The following is a 20020-nucleotide window of genomic DNA, read 5'->3' as shown; positions in this document are numbered from 1 at the left end:
AATAATCATCATAATCATGATAAAGCATAATAATAGCAAGATCCTAGGCATGATACTAACAAGATTAATAACAAACCCTAACATGTCACTAAACAATAAAAATCAAAGCTTTAACCCTAACATGATACTAGCATGCTATTCACCCTAACATGATGTCAGCAGACTTCTGTTTTAGTAATAGTTAATAGTTAAACGATATTTTATTTATATTGATGGGTCATTATGTTAAATATAATGTCAGTTACCACTTACCACACAAGATTTTCTTTACAATCAATAACAATATACTAAAAGACACACCAACAATGACACATGTCATTTTATGGTGTGTCCTTAGTATATTTAAAAAAAAAAGTTTTTATAAATTGACAAAAAATATACACAAAATATATTACTTCCAAAATTTAGGTAAAAAAAATCGTATAATAATCATATAACTAATATATAAAGCTAAACTTTTAGCCAGGTCACGAAGCAGCGACACTTGGCGTTCTAACTTTTCGCCAAGTGTCGCGCCACGTAGGATAAACTTAAATAGACTTTACAAGATAAAAAAAGTTAGTTTAGAATTCTATTTGGATAGAATTGATAAAATTGTTAGTTTATAGTTTTATTTTCGATAAAATACCAATATTTCAGATGTACAAATTATAATTAATATTTGTATCAATAATATATTTTTTTAAATTTGATATACAGATTAAAAATTTATCTTACAATTCAATAAACAATCCGGGCATTGCACTGGGTACAAAACTAGTATATTTATAAACTTAAATATCTAACCATATCTTTGTATAAATAAATTCCCGTATTAGTGATTACTTTTTTTTTTATAAGAATTAGTGATTACTTTTTAATGTATAATGATTATTTATATATAGTTAAAAAAAATCATATATATTTTTCAACTTAATATAATTGGTGAATGAAAAATTATTATATTTTGAAAAAAAAAATTCCATCAAGGTTTAAAATAGAAGAAAGCAATATAATATGTATTAAAAAATTCTTAAAAAAAAAAAATGTATTCAAAAAAGTTAAAAAAAATATATTTTAAGTAGCTCGATTTGAGATTAAATAAATATGAATTTTAAATTGATACTCCTTCACAAAGGTTGAAAAACCATACATTGCACGGATAGTTTTCAATATTTTAATCTCCCCTCCACTTTTGCGCAGTCCGTACCTTTTTTGGAATGTCGGAGTTTGATACTGTTCAATTTTCTCTCTCCATTCATTCATTCAATCTCTCCTCACTAGTCACTACTACTCTCTTCTCTATTGGGGGGTGTCACTGTTTCTGAAAGACATCCCATCTATAGCTCAAATCTTCAACATCAGTATTATATATATCCCACCAATTTTTATGTACATATACTAATTAATTAAATGGTTGATTTTGGTTAAACCCCTATATTTTATTTAAGGTATCCATTTCTACAGTTGTTTCTTCATCTTCAATCCTTCATCTTCTTTGCTGCCATTATTGATTAGTAAGTTTTCTCTCTTTATTTCCATCTTTACTTTCTGGGTTTTAATTGTTAAATTAAATTTCTTGTCGGCTGTTTTTTTTGTTTTTATTTAATTAATTTATCTAAAATGTTTGCTTGTTTGTTTAATTTTCAATTATGCTCTGGTTTTTGCTAATGGGTCCCTTTAATTTGTGCAAATATTTTCTGGGTATTTGCTAATTTAATATAATTGTCAAGAATTGATGTGGGTTTGGCCTATAAATGAGAGAGGGTATAATTGATTTTAGTCGGGGTTGAAATTTGATTTGTAAGTATGATTTTAGGTCTTAAGAATTCAGGTTTATTTATGACATTTTGGTGGAATTTTGGGTGAGAGGATTGATTGGTGATGTGAGAAAACATGGTTTATGGTTTTTATCTTTTCTCACATGGTTTTTATCTTAGGTAGTGGAAGATGGATCGAAATCGAGTAAATAGAGCTCGTTGCTCGGGTCCTATCCCATCAGATGAGTCAGCATTGGATCTGGAAAGGAATTCCTGTGGTCATCATAATTTCCCTTCTTTGAGTCCACCCCTTCAACCCTTTGCATCAGCAGGACAGCACTCTGAAAGTAGTGCAGCTTATTTCTCATGGCCAGCTTCCTGTCGGATAAGTGATGCTGCTGAAGAGAGGGCAAATTACTTTGCAAACCTTCAAAAAGGAGTTCTCCCTGAAACTCTTGGCCGGTTACCTCAAGGGCAGCGTGCCACAACTTTGCTTGAGTTGATGACCATAAGGGCATTTCACAGCAAAATTTTACGTTGTTATAGTCTTGGCACAGCAATTGGTTTTCGCATCAGAAAGGGTGTACTGACTCAAGTACCTGCCATCCTTGTTTTCGTTTCAAGGAAGGTGCACAAGCAATGGCTGACCCCCATACAATGTTTACCTACTGCCTTGGAGGTAAAACTTTATTATTTAATAAGTTTTATTCCTTTGGCCTTATTACTATCAGTATTAGTTAAATATATATATTCTAACTAGGCTTTATGCTCCATTTTATTAGATCTGCTGTCAAATGTTATAATATGTTATTTGGACTCTTCATTAACCTTCAACTACGCATGTCAAAATATAAGTCAGTCTTTCAGACCTAGTTAACTAAGCAACATACAATGTCAGTGTATCCTTCCTGTTTTTAATTGTTTGCTTGTTACATTTCTTCTATTCTAGTTTCGTTGAGAAAAAGAATTCATCAATAGACGAAGGATACATAAAGAGACAGCCTATCCTCCCATCAAATACAACAATGTAACAGTTAACTTAAACCTGCGTGACTTTTATGTTTCATCAAACAAATTAAAAAGTCTAAGCTTTAAAACTATTCTTACGATAATCTAGCGGGAAGTGTTCAATTTTGCACTTTAATGGTTTGCAGCCATGGTTCACGTTGACACTTCTCAAAAACCGAGCAACATGCAGCTCCAAAGTGTGCCCCCGCCTTTTTTTTTTTTTTTTTCCAATTATATATATTGATTAATGACTTCCTTATGTAACCCATCAAACTGGAAGGAGGTAGGGACTAGTATTGCAACGCACTGTGGCAACTAGGGACATTAATTCCTTGTAAAGGGATGATGCTATAAGAAGCATATTTGTTAACCCATTTTCAAAGCATAACACTTAAATTTTCTTGAAAATGCTTCAGGCGACCTGCAGTAAAGTATTATACATTTGTCAGTATGCAAGTCATGATAAAAATTGTTTATATGATAAGCTTTTTCTTGTATATTGATAAACATTGTTCAATTTTGTGAATAGATTGCCCCTTGAAGTTTCTTGTCCAGTCTGCACACACGAAACCCCAGTTTCTTTCTCTCAAAAGATGCACGAAAACTGTGGCAGAATGTGTGTAATTGTTACAAGCTATATTAAAGGACTATTCTCAATTTAATTATCCTCGCAACTCACAAAGAAAACTTTTGCCGTCTATTATCTTCCTTTGAAAGAATTTTAATAGTTGCAGTCCACATAAGAGATGGATATCCACTGCTTTGCATGATTGAAGTTGGTACATCTATGTAAATCTCATCAAGCGTGCTGCAATCCTTTGTTGTTTAAGAGATTAATTATATTTTCAGTTGTTGCTCAATTATTTTAGGACTTCACATTCTTAAGACCAAATTCAGCATCTTTTTTGGGCCTCTACCTTTTATGCCGGTATACCAATTGTTCATGAACTCAAAATATTCCATATTTTTACTCTTCAATTCTTCTTCACCATTCGTACAAGAACTAGGGTAAATGTAGTATAATTTCATATGAACTTCAAAAGAAAAGAAAAGTTGGTTTGTTTATTTTCTTTAATAAGTTATGTGGCACTTGTATTCCTTTGGCAGTTATGAGCATGATGTTTCTGCCTCTAGCCCTCTTTTTGTTTATGGGATATAACACCCTTGTGCTCTTTGAATTTAATAATATTATTAGTAAATAAAAGTGAAAGAAGGTAAATCTGAAGTTATTAAAGCTTTAAAGGTGTTTCGTTCACAGATATGAGGTATGGGTTTAGAATGATTTAAACCATACGTTATGTTTGTTTTTATGTTTTTAAGAGTTTTAAACCCATACCTCAAAACCCTAAAAGTATGGGGTTTAGAAACCTAGGGGAGAGGTGGATTTGGGTCATACCAATGGTTTTAGGTATCAAATAAAAGAAAATAAACTTCATTTCATAATCATACTACACATATGGTATTAAGAATCAAGTTCCAAACCCATACCATTATGGTTCTATTCTTGATTCCAAACCCATACTAGTTTGCAAACCAAACGCCAGTGCACTCTTCAATTGGATGATACGGCCTCTCTATTGTTTGATTGTGCCTTTAGTTTACACTACTAGGTCTGTTTCATACTTTTACTTGCCTATATGTTCATCTGGGGATATGGGCTACTATATGCTCATATTGTGAGACATAATATGAGTTTTATGTTCATTTATTGATGGCTCTTGAAATTTTTTATTAGGGACCAGGAGGTGTATGGTGTGATGTGGACGTGGTAGAATTCTCTTATTTTGGAGCTCCAGAGCCTGCACCCAAGGAGCAACTTTACACTGAGATAGTGGATGATTTGCGTGGAAATGATTCATGTATTGGTTCAGGTTCACAGGTATTTTTTCCTTAAAGTTTTACAAAACATTTTCTTGTAATTAATTCGAGGCTAAACTAGGTCATTGTTTGCCTTCCAGAAATACAACTGTTTTTTTTTTCCCATTCTAGAAGGTTTTTTTTCCTCATTCATGTGGCTGTTTTTTTTTTTGTTTTTTTCCTTTTCCCCCTCGTTTCCTTTTCAATGTTCTCATATGGTTGGCATCTCTGTTTTTTTTCCCCCTCTTTTCTTTATCTCTCGTGTAGTTACCATCATTTTATTTATTTCATATATGCCCTCTTTTAGTAAGCTAGGGTTTGATGTATGTGCTTTGGTAGGCAGTAGCTACCAAGTTGGGCCTGGAAGATGGTACTAAAGTTGAATGAAATTTTAAAATTGTATATGTACAAGCTAAAATAATATATCTTACAAATTCCAATGTGGTGTCTCTGTACTCATGCCCAAATGGAGGGAAGGACCTGTCTTTAAATTTTGGACACTTAAATGTGTACCTGTGTCCAATACCAATATCCGAGTTCAAACAATTTACATGAAAGGCTGATGTTAAATTTTATATGCTACCTGAATTTTGGCATTGTAGTTATTCCTAAGCTAGAGTTTGTGGGTGCACTTGTTCTTATGGTCTTGGTCAAATCCCATTCGCATTGTTACCACATGCTTACTATAGCTTGATCATACTTATTGAGTTATTGTAATTCTGTAAATTTTTCATGTCGAAAAATGTCGGTAGGATTTTGAACTTAAGCTCACAGTACTCAATGATGGAGGCCAATTTGGCAGTCTTTGGGAGGAGGAGGGGGGGGGGGGCTACCATTTTTGTTCCAATCTACCAGGCTTTCCTCATTGCTTTGAAACAAGCTATCTGGTTGCTTAATGAAGCGAATGTATTAGTGCATCAGATATAGGCTATGCTCATGATGTTAACGAGTAGTATTGATGGTATTATGCATTGCACTGCGCCCTTTTTTATGTTTTAGTGTATATAGCTGGAGTCATCTCCAATTTTTTCATAGATCAAGCAGCACTCTATCTTTCAAGCGAGTTGTTTCTTTAGCCTTATGAGATTCTTCAACTTGATCCTCTAGCTTTTGAAGGACAATTCACAATATCTTATTTTAAGCGAACAAGAGTATATGTTATCATTATTTCGACGTCTATCTTTTATTTGTTCTTGTCTTCAATGTTGATTATTTTACCTCTAGCGGTTCTCCTATTAGTTTCTCATTTTTGGTATTTATTGAGCGTTTTTTTTTTGGGGGGGGGGGAATGTTGCTTGACTTTACTATCCAATTGGACCCTTCTTTGTTCTGGTGGAGTTGTTTATGTACCATATTAAATCATATTGCTTGTCATGACGGACTAATGGGAAAATTATGCCTAAAGAGCAACAATGGAATTGCATATGCTAAGATATGATGCTTTTACCTTGTTGTTTTGATAATTTTCTTCAATATATGCCTCGAGATTGCTGGACTCAGTAAGGCATTATTAAAGTTGCCTGCTTGCAGAACCTTTGTCATCATAATAATGTTACTATGTATATGTTCGGTTGCCTTTCGATTTCATCATTTTTTCTTTTTCTCTTTTTTTGGTGATAATGTTTTTTTAGGAGATATTCTTTTTTTTTTTTTTTTTTTTTTTTTTTTGGTGTGGTAATGATGGGCTATCTAGGATAAATGGATAATCACTGTATACAATTTGATTATGCATAGGTGGCAAGCCAAGAGACTTATGGAACCCTGGGTGCTATTGTGAGGAGTCAAACTGGAAGTAGACAAGTGGGCTTCCTAACAAACCGGCATGTTGCAGTTGATTTGGATTATCCAAGTCAGAAGATGTTTCATCCTCTGCCACCAAATCTTGGCCCTGGTGTATATTTGGGTGCTGTGGAGAGGGCTACATCCTTCATCACAGATGACCTATGGTATGGCATCTTTGCTGGAATAAATCCAGGTAATGTGACCTTGTGTCCCCTCATTTTAATTCTTAGTGCAAATTACTCAAATTTATAATATTGGACAAAGATTTTAAATGATCATGTTACAAAACTGCAAGCCCTGGCATTATTGTGATGTGAAAGGTTGATTGAAATATTGGACAGTCAATCTGACTGAGGCATTTGGACTTTTGCTAATGCAATGACAGAAGATTGCGGTGGACCCAGTATAATTGTACTTTTGTCATATCTCTTCAAGCTGCATGACAGAGAAATTTTCGAAGAAATCAGTTGACCATTTGAAACTCCAAGTTGAAGGCCTGGTTTGAAAATCAGTGCCAATTCATATGTTAGTGTGGATGGGACGTAAACTACAAAAAGTATTTTTTTTTTTATTTTTTTTTTTTTTTGGGGGGGGGGGGGCTTAAGATGCTGTCAGGAAACATTTTTCGAGTTTTTAGATTCTCGTTTCTCGTAACATATTGCTAAAGCTGTTGATCACTATACAAGACAGCTTTGTGCATAACTTGCCCATTTTTTAAATGAGCTACATTAACGAATTTTAAAGAAACCTGAGAACTCATTTCCTTGCAAAAGAGGCTAGAAGCTTTTGATAATAGTCTATCTTATAGTTGAGTTCTAGATTAGGTATTATGCACATAAACAAGTATAGCTACAACAATTGTAAGTACTGAATGAATTAGTCTTAATATAGAGAAATAATAATAAGACAAGATCTGCACTATGAAACCTATATAAAAAGAATTATTATCAAACTTGCACAATGTAAGATAACAATCTAAATCATGAATAATTAATTAAAGAATAAAAATAATTCTTACCTTCGTTTTTTTTAGTTGTTCGTATTCTTTTTTAGGAAGTTTATTTTTATTTGACATGTTTCCTTTTTGGGTAAGTTTTATACTTTGCATTTACTAGTTTACCCCACTTGCTTTATCATTCTCTCTCATTTGCTTTCCTCTCCTTAATATGTGTTACTAAATTGAACGTCTCAACTAAATAGAAACGAAGGAAGTAATGTTTAAAAGATAATTGGAAAAGGGTTAAACTCTATATTTTTTGAAGTAGATTAATATAGAGAAGGTTCCTTATAATTAGTACCTGGATTGTAAGGGTCAAATACAATAAATTAATCGAGTATTAGATCTACTAAAAGGGGGTTTAGGTTTACAAAATAGAGGGAGAAAGCAGATTAGATTATTGTAAATACCATTATTTTTTGGAATTTATTTATTTATTTATTTTAACTTTTACAAGAAGGGGGTTTAAGCTCAAAAGGGATGTTTATAAAGATGGGTGGAAACTTTCGGAAGAATTGAAATTCGGCAATCTCACACCAAATGTGAAAGTCTGGTGTCGAATGAGAAGCTGTCGTGACTTAGGGTCATAACTTTTGATCATGAACTATAAATGGGGCTTATGATATATCATTGGAAAGCTATGAAAGTCTTCTTTTCATCTCAATTGAAATTTGGCCAATATTATTTATAGACTTTGAGACATAGCCAAAAGAGTGTAGGGGTATCCATTTTGAGTTCAATTTTAGTATTTTGCCCATATTTCTTTGTTATAACATAAATAAGGCTTATATATTGTTGTAAAGCTTATTCGAAGTGACATCCAAGCTAGCTCACAGAAATTTTCAATGTTTTTTGAATTATTTGAGTTTAATTTTGGGTTTAAGGATAGGGAAAGTTGACTAACTATGGGAACTGGCTAAGGTGGGTATTGGCTAGGAAATTGGCCAGATAAGACAGGGGGATGAATCACATAATCTAACTACTTTAGCAATACTTCCTCCGTTCCCCTAAAATTGCAACATGGACGGGGATGATTTTAACAAGAAGAGAGAGATAGAGAGGAATAAATTTATGGACCCATGTGATGAGGAGAGATGAGAGAAAACATGTGCAAATAGGGAAATGTTGCAATAATTGTGAAACTTCCATCAATGACAATGCCTACATTCTATTTAGATTTTTGTTCTTGTGAACAATTATGCCTAACCTTATTGCCTAAATTGCTGCAATATTTGTGGAACGGAGGAATTATTTCAATTTAATCTCGAATGCTAAATTAGGGATACACAATTTAGATATCTATAATGCCTACATTCTATTTGAGGTAGGGCATCTTGTATGCAACAATTTCCAGTTTTTATAGTGGATTATGCTGACTTTGATCCTTAAGCTAAAACAGTTGCTCTTTTGAATTTTTTTTTACCTCTGAGATCTTCCATTTGCAATTCTTTTGTTGTTGGCTCCATCAAATTTTGTGGTTAGGGGTGCAAGTGTAAATGAAATTACTGATTTACATGAAAATGGTTTCTATAATGGAACAACATTACTCTTGCTACACAAGGAAGCCTGTCATTCCTTGTTTTTTGTATCCTTCTTATATTTAGTGGGTGTTGAAAGGGCAAGGGTAGGTTTCTTTCCCCTTTTAGTCAGTCTAGTGCTGGAATAATGACTTTAGATAGTTGATAATTACATTTTGCTTAAGATGTACTGTACTATGCATAGTAATATAGTATGCAACTTCAACAATTAATCTATACTCCTTAATCCTTATGAACTTGGTTTTTTGCCATATCATTTAATTTTACTAGTGGATGCTTGATTACTCCATGTCCTTGTGGAACTTGAAAGGCAGAGTGTAGTGCCCTATATTTGCTGTTCTAAAATTACACTCTCTCTTTTCCGTATTTAATTTGGGGGTCAAAGGTCCCCATTAGGGTGGACTTTAGCTTTGGAAAGGTTTAATACCTACAATATGCTTTAAAAGCAGCTACCAGGAATTTTGAAACACCTGACATCTGCTTGCTTTGCTGCTAATGACCCATACCCACTTGACTTCATTGTTTTATGTTTTGCTACTTTTGGAAAATACTCTTTGTAGTCTATGAAGAGTATTGGGTCAGAATTCAGACCTTTTATGTTTTGCTGCTAATGACCCATACCCACTTGACTTCATTGTTTTATGTTTTGCTACTCTTGGAAAATACTCTTTGTAGTCTGTGGAGAGTATTGAGTCAGAATTCAGACCTTTATACAAGAGCAGTTACAAATTCTGTATGTAGCCTTTTGTGCTAGCAAGAAGTTGCTTCAGCAAATCGTGACAACGGCTTATTTTTTTGGTGTATCTGGTTGGAGCAGAATGGCCGTTTTTACAATAATGTTGCTATCTCACGTGATCTATTGTGGGATATATAACTTAATTAGCTTCTTTTTTGGCAAGGTTGAGGAGGCTTTTCCAAGTTACACTTGGAAACATACTAAGGAATCGGCTTAGCTTGCCTTGATAACCTATTTCTTTTTGAGGACACCTTGTCCTCTTCTTGCAACGTTTACCTTTTCACTAAGTTTTAAAAATATCGCAATTAACTCGTATTAGGAAAACATATTCTTCCTATGTTCCTTTTTGGGAAATTCCTTTTTAGTAAACATATCTATTTTGGGTAATTTTTATGAGTTGAAATGTCAATTTTAACCTCAGCTTTTCTATTTCAGCTTCTCTCTCCTCCCTCTACCGTAGTTCCCCTCTTATTGTTTCATCATCTTCTCCACTCCAAAGGACAATCTTCCATTAATTCCACTGCCACTGCTATGATGGTATGGCCACCAACCCCCTCGCAAGTACTTCCACCACCAACCCCATTTCTCTCTCCTATTTACAAACTTCTTCTCTACTCACTTCCCCTTTTAAGCCCTCTTCAATCTGGTAACTCACACGGCATTTCTAAACACTAATGGCTATTGTTGCGAGGAAAAGGAAGTAAACCATTGAAAGAAATGGGTCATGAATTTCACATCCAAACCTGTACAAACTTCTAGAACTTTGGAATGTTTGGATCTTGAAGGATTTGGTTGTCTCAAGCTATAATTACAGGTAGCTGAGGTCGCCGATTCAGTTGGTTGGGCAAGGAGAAGGATAGGCCGATGAGGGTATGAGCGTTTCAATTGATTTGGAACCAAGGAAGTATCTCTTTTCACATAGTAAATTCCCTTAATTATTAATACTTGTTGCTTTAGTCTTTATTTAATATATGTACAAGTTTGTAATTTTGTTTCTCTTTTTTCCGTCTATCGGTTAACCTACTACCCACTGCACTCTCCCACCCCCTGCCATGTTGCAATCTCAAAGGAACAGAAGAAATATTATTTGTGCAGTTTTCGTATAGTATTTCCTTATATACAACAATCTTGTTTTAAGTAAGATTATATATTCTTTAATTTCCTAAAGTTGGCCCCTACACAGTACACACTCATCCATACTGTTACCCTGCCTTTTCGCTTCCTTAACCTCTGTGCACATCCCTAGTGTAAAGATTAAATTGGGAAGGGGAGAGGATTTGGAACTTTAAGTTTTGACTAGTTAAAAATTTATAGTAATTAATATTTACCAACTAAGACACATTATTGGAATGGAAGGGGTGGAAGTGTGCAACAGTTTATCGTTAATTTTTAGCAAGCTATTGGTTGGTGAATATTTGGAAATTGAATTATGATTGTTCTGATCAGAAGAGTATGGGATTGGGAGATGCTGTGTATATACCCAATTAAGGTAGAATCTCTGATGTATGGGATTAATATTATAGCAATGTTAAAACTTAAAAGCTTGTGAATTCTGCCAAAACGTTGAGCTCATGTTATTATTGCGTGAAGCTCATGTTATTATTGCGTAAGACAAATGATTCAGATTTCTCAAGTAAATTCTGCCTTTATATCAAGGTTTTTAGACTAATCAAAAGTTTGAATCTTATACAGTGCCCAGATTTGCATTATATTAATACATATTCTTTTTATATTTTCAACCCAATCCTAAATGAGTCTTGAGACTTAGTTTGTTCCTCATTGTCTGATGCTGATGCCTTTGTTGCTACCTCAATGGCTATTTTATGTAAATTTTGATATGATATTTCATTTGGTATGATTATGCTGATAATGTCCTCACAAACGTTTTTCCTACACAGAGACATTTGTGAGAGCAGATGGAGCATTCATTCCATTTGTAGATGATTTTGATATGTCAACAATAAGTACATCTGTAAAAGGTGTAGGGGATATAGGAGATGTTAAGCATATAGATTTGCAATCTCCTATTAGTAGCTTAATCGGAAAACGAGTAATGAAAGTTGGTCGAAGTTCTGGCCTGACAACTGGCGTTGTATTAGCTTACGCACTTGAGTACAATGATGAGAAGGGAATATGCTTCTTGACTGATTTTCTCGTTGTTGGTGAGAACCAGCAAACCTTTGACCTTGAAGGAGACAGTGGAAGCCTCATTATGTTAGTAGGGGAAAATGGGGAAAAGCCACGTCCAATTGGCATAATATGGGGTGGAACTGCCAATCGTGGCCGTCTGAAATTGAAAGTTGGTTTTGCGCCTGAGAATTGGACTAGTGGGGTTGATTTAGGAAGGCTTCTCAATCTGCTTGAGCTTGATCTCATCACAACCAGCCAAGGGCTTAAAGGTATTTCCTTATCCATGTCGCTATGAATTTGAAGAGCTCTGGCTATCAATCAAATGCACTGTGGTGTTGTTTTGATTTTTTATTTTTTTTGTGGATTTCCTTGTTTTGCCCTTTGTCTGACGGAAGCGTTCTTTGTTATCTAAAGGATAGCTAGCATTGCAGACTAACACTATCTAATACATATAGATTTTAAGAAGACATAATGTGATTTTGGAAGAGCTAGCAATCAATCTAAATGCACTTTGGTGGTGTTTTGATTTGATCATTTATTTTTGGACTTCCTTATTTGCCATTTGTCTGACAGAAGTGTTCTTTGTTATCTGAAGGACACCTAGCCTTAGGCTAACACTATTTAATACGAAATAAATTTTTTGGAAGAGCTTATATGTACCCAGTTACCTTATCTGCCTTGGTCAATACTAAAGATATTTCTATGGTATTATAGTTAGATTTTCAACCAATATGGATTTAATTTGCTATATATATTCTGTTGCTATAATGTGTGTTTTCTTGCTATCTAGAAAACAAGGACTATATATCCCTGAATCTTGTTATTATTTGCAATTAAGCTACCTATAATTACAGAGGCAGTGCAAGAACAAATTGTTGCATCAGCAACAGCAATGAATTCTGCAGTTGGTGATTCCTCTCCTCCTGATGGACTTCCATTGGATAAAAGCAAAGAGGAGTTCCAGCCCTTGGGACTCCAAATTCAGCATCTTCCTTTAGAAAATGGACCTCCTGGCCCTGATATTAATTCATCAGCAATGGAAACTGACCTGAATTTGGAAGATGAAGAGAAGTCAGGCCCAAGTGTCGAGCATCAGTTTATTCCTAGTTTTGTTAGACAATCCCCGCTACATAAATTTGATCAAGAAGAGATTAAGCATTCAGAAAATCTCTCCGCGTTGAGGAATGGTTCGGATGAAGATATCTGTGTGTCATTGCAACTGGGTGACAATGAGTTGAAGAGAAGGCGATCAGATGCTTCAACTAGCTCTGATGAACCTAATAAACAAAAGTTAGAGCTTTAGTTGCTGTTGTTCATGTGAGTTGTTTAGTGTTTGTAATTCGAATAATTCTGCAATCTATATCCCAAATCTAGTGGTGGTGTTGGTGGCTAATGTATAAATGATGCCAACACCATCATGATTGGTATTTTACCCTATTTATCCATGTCATATAGCCTGCATCTTAGTGTAAATTGGCTATCTTATGCCCAACTACCTTAGATAAGAAATGGTCTTTTATTATTGGGAAATTATTTATCATAGAGCTTGAATGTGTACGTTTTCTCAACTAGATTTAGGCTTCGAGATTGTCTATGGTAAACGTTATCACCTTGTCAAATTCAAAATAGAAAATCAATGGCTATAGGATTTTATTTATTTATTTTTTTTTTTTGAGGGCAAGCAAGCTAATGTATTTATTAATTAAGGGACAAAGTGTCCGAGAGTACATAGGGGGCAACCATTTCAGGGCAATGTTAACCCAGACTTGTTCGACTCCAAACGACATTAGCTTAGCAAGGTGATGGGCTACATAATTACCATCCCTTTTAATATGAGACCAAGAAAAGGACTTAAATTCGCCAATAGACATAACATCTTCAATAACACTATCAAAATCAGATATAAAAACCACTCCCTTCGAGAGCCTGTTAACTAGAACCTGACAATCTGATTCTAGTACTACCTCTTCATAGCCAAACTTTCGAGCTAGCCTCATTGCCATTAGCAAAGCTTTACCTTCTGGAATCTCCGGGGACCAATATGCCTTGACTCTTCTCGTTGCTGAGAAAAGAACTCTACCTTCTTCATCACGGGCAACAACTCCAAGTCCCACCCACCCTTCTTCACATAAGGATGCGTCTGAGTTCAGCTTCACATGCCCAGTAGGAGGTGCCAGCCATTTGTTACTGCTGGGTTTCGTCTTTTGGGTAGGCGTGCCATACACCTGCTTGCTATATTTTCCAAATTCCTCTACAAGTCTATGAGCTCTAGCAGTGAGAATGTCATTTGGAGTACACACCCGAGAAAATCTTATTATTGCGCTCAGACCACACAATCCATGCAAGGAAAGCAGCTCTTTGCTTCACTTTCGCCCCTAGGTGTTTCCAACGGACCACCAGATCGCACGTACTCTCACCAGGCTGAGGTAACGGACCACCAGATGGCTATAGGAAATTAGTGCAGTTCGAAAATATCCTTAATTGGTCTTCTCTCTTCTTTTTTTTTTTTTTTTTTTTTTTTTTTTTTTTTTTTTTTTTTTCTCCATTTCTCTCCATTGTTTCATTGAGGGGTGTTGCAGATGAATGTATTTGGATTTTTGGTGTCAAACGTTAGAAAAAAAAATACTTGTACATTCTAATTGTTGTGTTTGAAATCTGGATTAAGGATGAACAAAAATCTAAAAATTAAATCGAATCCCGACTTGTAATTGATAAACCGAAACAAAAATGCAGGTAACTATATCGTAATGATAGGGCTTGAGCTCAACCAATAACACAAGGACCGAAATACTAATAAATTACAAGCGCCACTTTTTTCATCTGGATTTTATTTGATTTCTTTTCTCATTTCATTTTTTATTTTATTTTATTTTTATTTTTTACTTTTCACCTAAAATTATTTGTCACATTTCTATGGTCCTACGTTTTTCCAATTTGAGCTCTAAACGTAAACTAATGACAAAAATGGTTGCGTGGCAAAACTATTTACCAAACTAAGCTTCCAGGGTAAATCGCTGTCTCGGACAGCGTTTTACCCCTGGTTTTTTTTTTTAAAAAAATTCAACTACAACTATTTTATATGTTCAACATAAAGCGCTGTCTCAGACAGCGCTTTATGCTTGAACATAAAACGCTGTCTCAGACAGCGCTTTATGCTTGAACATAAAGCGCTGTCTCAGACAACGCTTTTCTGCTGGAAACAGCAACCAGCATCCAGGCAGAAAACAAGCTTCAGCAAACAGCTTGCATGCTGCAGTCCTCCAACAGCCACCACAACAGCCAGCTCCACAGCCCTACCCCACCACCGTCGACCACCAACTCCGCCACTCCCCACCACGTACCACCACCATATTCTGGGAGTTCCGTCAACTTTAAGCACTGCAGAAAACTCAAAACAGCCCAACAACAGTCCAACCACCAAATTAACTTCAAAGCACACACGGAGTCATTCAAAAAAGATTTATTATATTAATTTCATAAGTGTTATGTACATCATTACACAAAATAACAGGGAATACAACAGATAATACTAGCCCGACTCATTTATTCGGGGTAAAGGTCCTGCCTCCTGAGTGTCGGCCCTCCGTCTGACACGTCGCCGCCTGTAATGAGTGACGGTGGTGAATGGGTCTCGGGGCGGTGGGGGAGTCAGCTGACTGGACGAGGGGTCCTCCTGGGTACCAGAGGGCGCAGTACTGTGGATGTTGTAATCCTCTGCGTGTCTGGGTGACGTAGGATCACATCCACCGCTGCTCTGGCCGAGATCGAACTGTGAGTTGCCATCATGACCGTCCCGCCGGTGGACGAGATGAGCGTGACCATATCTCCGTAAGGTAGCGACGCCCATATCTCGCACCTGCTCGACCTGGGCTCTAGTGGGTCCGCACTCAAGGGAGACTGATAGCGCATCAACCATCGCCACCATATCCGCCGCCTGCAGTAATCATCGATCAGTCAGATCTATGGCATACAAATATGGAAATTGTTGAAAAGGAGTAGAAAAATAATAACTCACATATCCGCTAATGATGTCATATGCTGGATGGTAATGTGTGGATGGTGGTGCGTAGCTGGGGTTGATGAAGCGTCGTGTGATACGCCTGTACCACACCATGTACGGATCGTCGGGATCCATAGCCCCCTGCATTAGATCACCTCCAACGATGAACTCCAACCGTTGCTCCCATAGCTGAAGGAAACGCCAATGCTCCAGCGCCCAGCTGGTCTCCCCCTTTCCCCGACGATCAATGCCGTGAAGCTGTACACTAGTGTCACACCCCTGTGGGATAGTCTGGCGTAGTCCAAACTGCCTCATGACTCGGTCGGGCAGGTGACTCTCCACAACCTCGAAACAGATCAGGGGGACCCTAGCACGCCACTCCGCCTGATGGTCTAGCAGATGTGGAGGCATGGCATCTACCAAGTCAGGTACATACGGGTCCCATGTCACCTGTAAATACACATCAACAGTAATATTATGAATATGTTAGTTCGCAACAAGTACAATGTTAAAACAAAAAAGCTAAAACTGTATTTTAAATTGTTACCTGGTCCTCGGTGAGTCGGTCTAGGGCGTCTCGGTAATACGGAAGACCCCTCGCCGCATGAGCATGTGTCAGCCTGGGTACCACCCACCTAATATCGAACAATGTTCCCCGCGCATTAAATAAAGCCTAACTCAATGAAAGTTGTATCGAACCTGCAACCATATGCCTCATCCGGTGTAGGGAGCGGGGGAGCATCGTACGCCTGGTACTGGTCGTCCTGGTCCTGCTCCCCCCGACGGTGTATCGCAGGTCTGCCTACATGGATATGCTCCCAAGCCCAGAACTGGCACACAGAGACACAAAACTAGCTTCAGTATGAAATATGTAAGTGCGTGGTGAAATAGTTTTTTTGGTACAGAAATAAGTGAGGTACCTGGAGGACAATCAGGGGACCTCCAATCTCGTTAGCACCTACGTGGGATGCTCTGCACAGCTGGCGATACAACGTCGCCAGACAGGCGCTACCCCAGCTGTAGCCTCGGATATGATCCCAGTCGTGGTCCAACAGCTGCACGTAAATGAGCTGGAGATGGCTCCCGCTCTTATTCCCGAACAACACGCCCGAGATGAGGAAGAACAAGTACGCCCGGGCGTATCTCTGAACCTGGGCGTCATCAGCCCCTGGTGGTAGCTCACGGAAAGTCTCACGGACCCAGCCGGTCCTCAACCCGGATCCCCTAATATCGGCGGGACCTGGCTGGACACCAAGTACCCGACCAACCAAACCGACGGGATCGACTAACGCGTGTCCTGTCACCGCAGACCCATGTACTGGAAGGCGCGTAAGAATCGCCACGTCCCGTAACGTAACGGTCGTCTCACCAACAGGTAGGTGGAAGGAGTGCGTCTCCTGTCTCCACCTCTCCGCGAGCGCAGTGACAAGCGCTCGATCGATCTCCCTATACGCCATACGGTGAAAACCACCTAAACCGACAAACTCGACGTACGCCAAAACGCGAGGATCGATTCCCCACCCCACCATGAACCTGGTGGTGTAATGCCTGCAAACGAGCTGCTTTGCCGGATCAACCTGTTAGAAAGAAATTAAGATCATATACCATATAAACTCAACAAGCTGTAGTCCATGAACAAACAAATGCAATATTACCGTCTGATCCCATACGGCAACGCTGCGGTGTGTGCCCTGTAGTGTAAGCACAGAAGGGTCAACGGGTCCAGGCGTACGATCTTCACCGTCCATCGTATCTGTTCACATGCAATTTAACAAATCCCAACAGAGTTAACGCATTAGCAATTAACCAAAATGTTAACGATCAAATGTTCCAAATGTTATTAAATCAAAATGTTCCAAATGTTATTAAATCAAAATTTTCTATTACAAAATAATTCCTCCATCTACGATTACAACGAATTTCAGTTAACAGTCATGGGTCCTCTGAGGGTCTCGATGGACACGTTGCCCGGTTATGGCCCTGAACGTGACAACGACTACATTTGCTCGCGGGCCGGTTAGTCTCATCCATTTCATTACGTATGCGCTTTGACCTTGGTCGCCCTATTCCACGCAACATGCTCCCGTCGGGAATGATTCTGGGACCGTTATAGGGCGTCCAGGTTGTCTCGCAAGGGATTGGCCAGAATTGCGGCGCGTATGTGCTCGTGTATGCCTCCGATTGCAGTGTTGGGTACATATAGGCACCGTTTCCACATATATTTCAGTGGGAACACCCTTCATTGCAACAACGTTCCTTAGAGCTGTCACATGCTTATTCGTAGAAACCGGTAACACTTGAACCCCATTGCCGGTCTCAAACCTCATTTTAATGTGTACGTCAACGGTCATCGGGTCTGAACCAATACTACTATGAACCTCATTCATCAAATCATTCATAGTCATGTTCGGTTCTAGTGTTAGTGGTTCCATATTTCCCCCACTATACTCGACCCGGGGTCCATCAAACAGAATTTCTCCTCCCCACCGGCATAACAAAACTACATTTTGTGACGCCATATTCTACATAACCAAAACACATTTTAGGATTATCGAAATCTAGAGCGAGGTAAATTATCAACACTGAAATAAGACTCTTCTCACCTATAACAACTTCACTTTCAACAACTTCACCAATTTCAACAATTTCATGAACAATTTGAATTATTTCAACAATTTCAACCTAAACTATTTCAATAATTTCAACAATTTCATCTCTTCTCACCAATTTCAACCATTAACAACTTCAACATTTTCACCATCATCAACTTCACCAATGTCATGAACAATTTCAATAACAATGTACCACATCACCATCAATAATTATCAACAATGTACCACATTTTCATTAATAATTAGCAACAATTACATGCAATTGACATGAATTAACAACAAGTAAGAGCAATTACATACAATTCACAATAATTAACCACAATAACTATGCAATTACACTAAATTCAGTTTAGGGCTAACCACGAAATTGAGTGAGTGAGTGTGAGAGGGAGGAGGGCAGCAGCAAGGTGGCGGCAGTAGCGGTGGCGCAAGGGTGGGCGGCGGCGGCAATGCGGGTGTTTGAGTACGGTCGTGGTTTAGTGTGAGAGGGAGGAGGGAAAGCGTTGAGGTTGAGGTTGAGTTCTTGCGCATTCTGCTGAAGTGAACATGCTGATATATGGCCATGAAACGCTGTCCCGGACAGCGTTTCATTTAAAAAAAAAACAGGGCATAAAACGCTGTCTCGGACAGCGTTTTACCCATTGAATTTTTTTTAAAAAAAACCCAAGGATAAAACGCTGTCCGAGACAGCGTTTTATGCCCTACTGAATTTAAAAAAATACAGAAGGTAAAACGCTGTCTGGGACAGCGTTTACCAGTTGAATTTTTTTTTAAAAAAAAACCAGGGGTAAAACGCTGTCCGAGACAGCGATTTACCCTGGAAGCTTAGTTTGGTAAATAGTTTTGCCACGCAACCATTTTTGTCAATAGTTTACGTTTAGAGCTCAAATTGGAAAAACGTTCCCTACCTTGTTTGTTCTTTTATGTTATTTACTAATTTGTAAGTAATAACATCTTAACATATTTCACATTCCTACTAGGGATGTCAATGTGGCAGGTCAGGGCAGATGTTGGTCTTCCCATCCCTATCCTCACCTAACATTTTAATCCCCATCCCCATCCCTATCCCCGCGGTGGGTCCAATATTCATCCCCATCCCTGCCCCGGCGGGTACAACTCTAAAACCATCCCCGCCTCGCCCTCCAGTTGGATATCCATCTCCACCTAATCCCCACCAAAGACCGCCTAATCCCCACCCAAGACCTTCCTAATCTCCGTCTCTCAAATAGACAATCCTACTTGATTAATTGTAGACACCCATTTGTGTCTCCCCAAAACCAAATCCTGTGATGAGTACTTTTCACGTCGAATCATAATCGAATGAAGTGAAAGTGTGGAAAGTTTAGTGTTGCGGATAGTTTTAATTTCTTTTCTCTCTGTTTTTGAAAACATATTTTAAGAAAACAACCAATCCAGTTTGGTTGGTTCATAGCAAGGGTCTAATAATGGTGTAGTTGGATGGGGCTTGAAAAGGGCTTTCAAACGATATATTATAGGTCTAATAATGATCTAGATAAGGGCCTAATATGGATTTATCATTCCTAACGCAATTAGGAATGGTTTTAGTCTTCTAGATTCTTCTAGAAGGTTCTTTTCATTTCTAATTCAATTAGCATTGGTA

At 37.6% G+C, this 20020-nt stretch overlaps 2 protein-coding genes across 2 annotated transcripts; one reads left to right on the top strand and one right to left on the bottom strand.

Moving 5' to 3' along the window:
- Window positions 1-896: 896 nt before the first annotated feature.
- On the top strand, window positions 897-13317 carry LOC110690279. The gene is made up of 6 exons (XM_021867102.1): window positions 897-1496; window positions 1920-2418; window positions 4483-4626; window positions 6339-6579; window positions 11556-12056; window positions 12642-13317. Exons 2-6 carry the CDS (start codon window positions 1930-1932, stop codon window positions 13088-13090), a joined length of 1824 nt encoding a protein of 607 aa, XP_021722794.1. The 5' UTR covers window positions 897-1496; window positions 1920-1929; the 3' UTR covers window positions 13091-13317.
- Window positions 13318-14962: 1645 nt separating this feature from the next.
- LOC110690327 (serine/threonine-protein phosphatase 7 long form homolog) lies at window positions 14963-19024 on the bottom strand. The gene is made up of 8 exons (XM_021867154.1): window positions 18760-19024; window positions 17443-17540; window positions 16708-17364; window positions 16487-16617; window positions 16335-16422; window positions 15803-16237; window positions 15484-15721; window positions 14963-15213 (listed from the first exon to the last, which is right to left on the bottom strand). The coding sequence occupies exons 2-8, from the start codon at window positions 17533-17535 to the stop codon at window positions 14963-14965; spliced, it is 1893 nt and encodes a 630-aa protein (XP_021722846.1). The 5' UTR covers window positions 17536-17540; window positions 18760-19024.
- Between the last annotated feature and the right edge of the window lie 996 nt (window positions 19025-20020).

Source organism: Chenopodium quinoa, unplaced genomic scaffold (genome assembly GCF_001683475.1).
Source record: "Chenopodium quinoa cultivar QQ74 unplaced genomic scaffold, ASM168347v1, whole genome shotgun sequence".
In the NCBI taxonomy this organism is placed as follows: domain Eukaryota; kingdom Viridiplantae; phylum Streptophyta; class Magnoliopsida; order Caryophyllales; family Amaranthaceae; genus Chenopodium; species Chenopodium quinoa.
Note: the sequence above shows the minus strand (reverse complement) of the source record. Positions and strands in the feature narration are given on the sequence as shown.

Coding starts and splice junctions, on each gene's coding strand:
- LOC110690279 (XM_021867102.1), top strand. CDS start 1,930: ATGGATCGAAATCGAGTAAATAGAGCTCGTTGCTCGGGTCCTATCCCA. Junction 4,627..6,338: donor GTATTGGTTCAGGTTCACAG/GTATTTTTTCCT, acceptor GATTATGCATAG/GTGGCAAGCCAAGAGACTTA. Junction 6,580..11,555: donor CTTTGCTGGAATAAATCCAG/GTAATGTGACCT, acceptor TTTCCTACACAG/AGACATTTGTGAGAGCAGAT.
- LOC110690327 (XM_021867154.1), bottom strand. CDS start 17,535: ATGGACGGTGAAGATCGTACGCCTGGACCCGTTGACCCTTCTGTGCTT. Junction 16,618..16,707: donor GTCCCCTGATTGTCCTCCAG/GTACCTCACTTA, acceptor TCTGTGTGCCAG/TTCTGGGCTTGGGAGCATAT. Junction 16,423..16,486: donor GATGAGGCATATGGTTGCAG/GTTCGATACAAC, acceptor GTTCGATATTAG/GTGGGTGGTACCCAGGCTGA.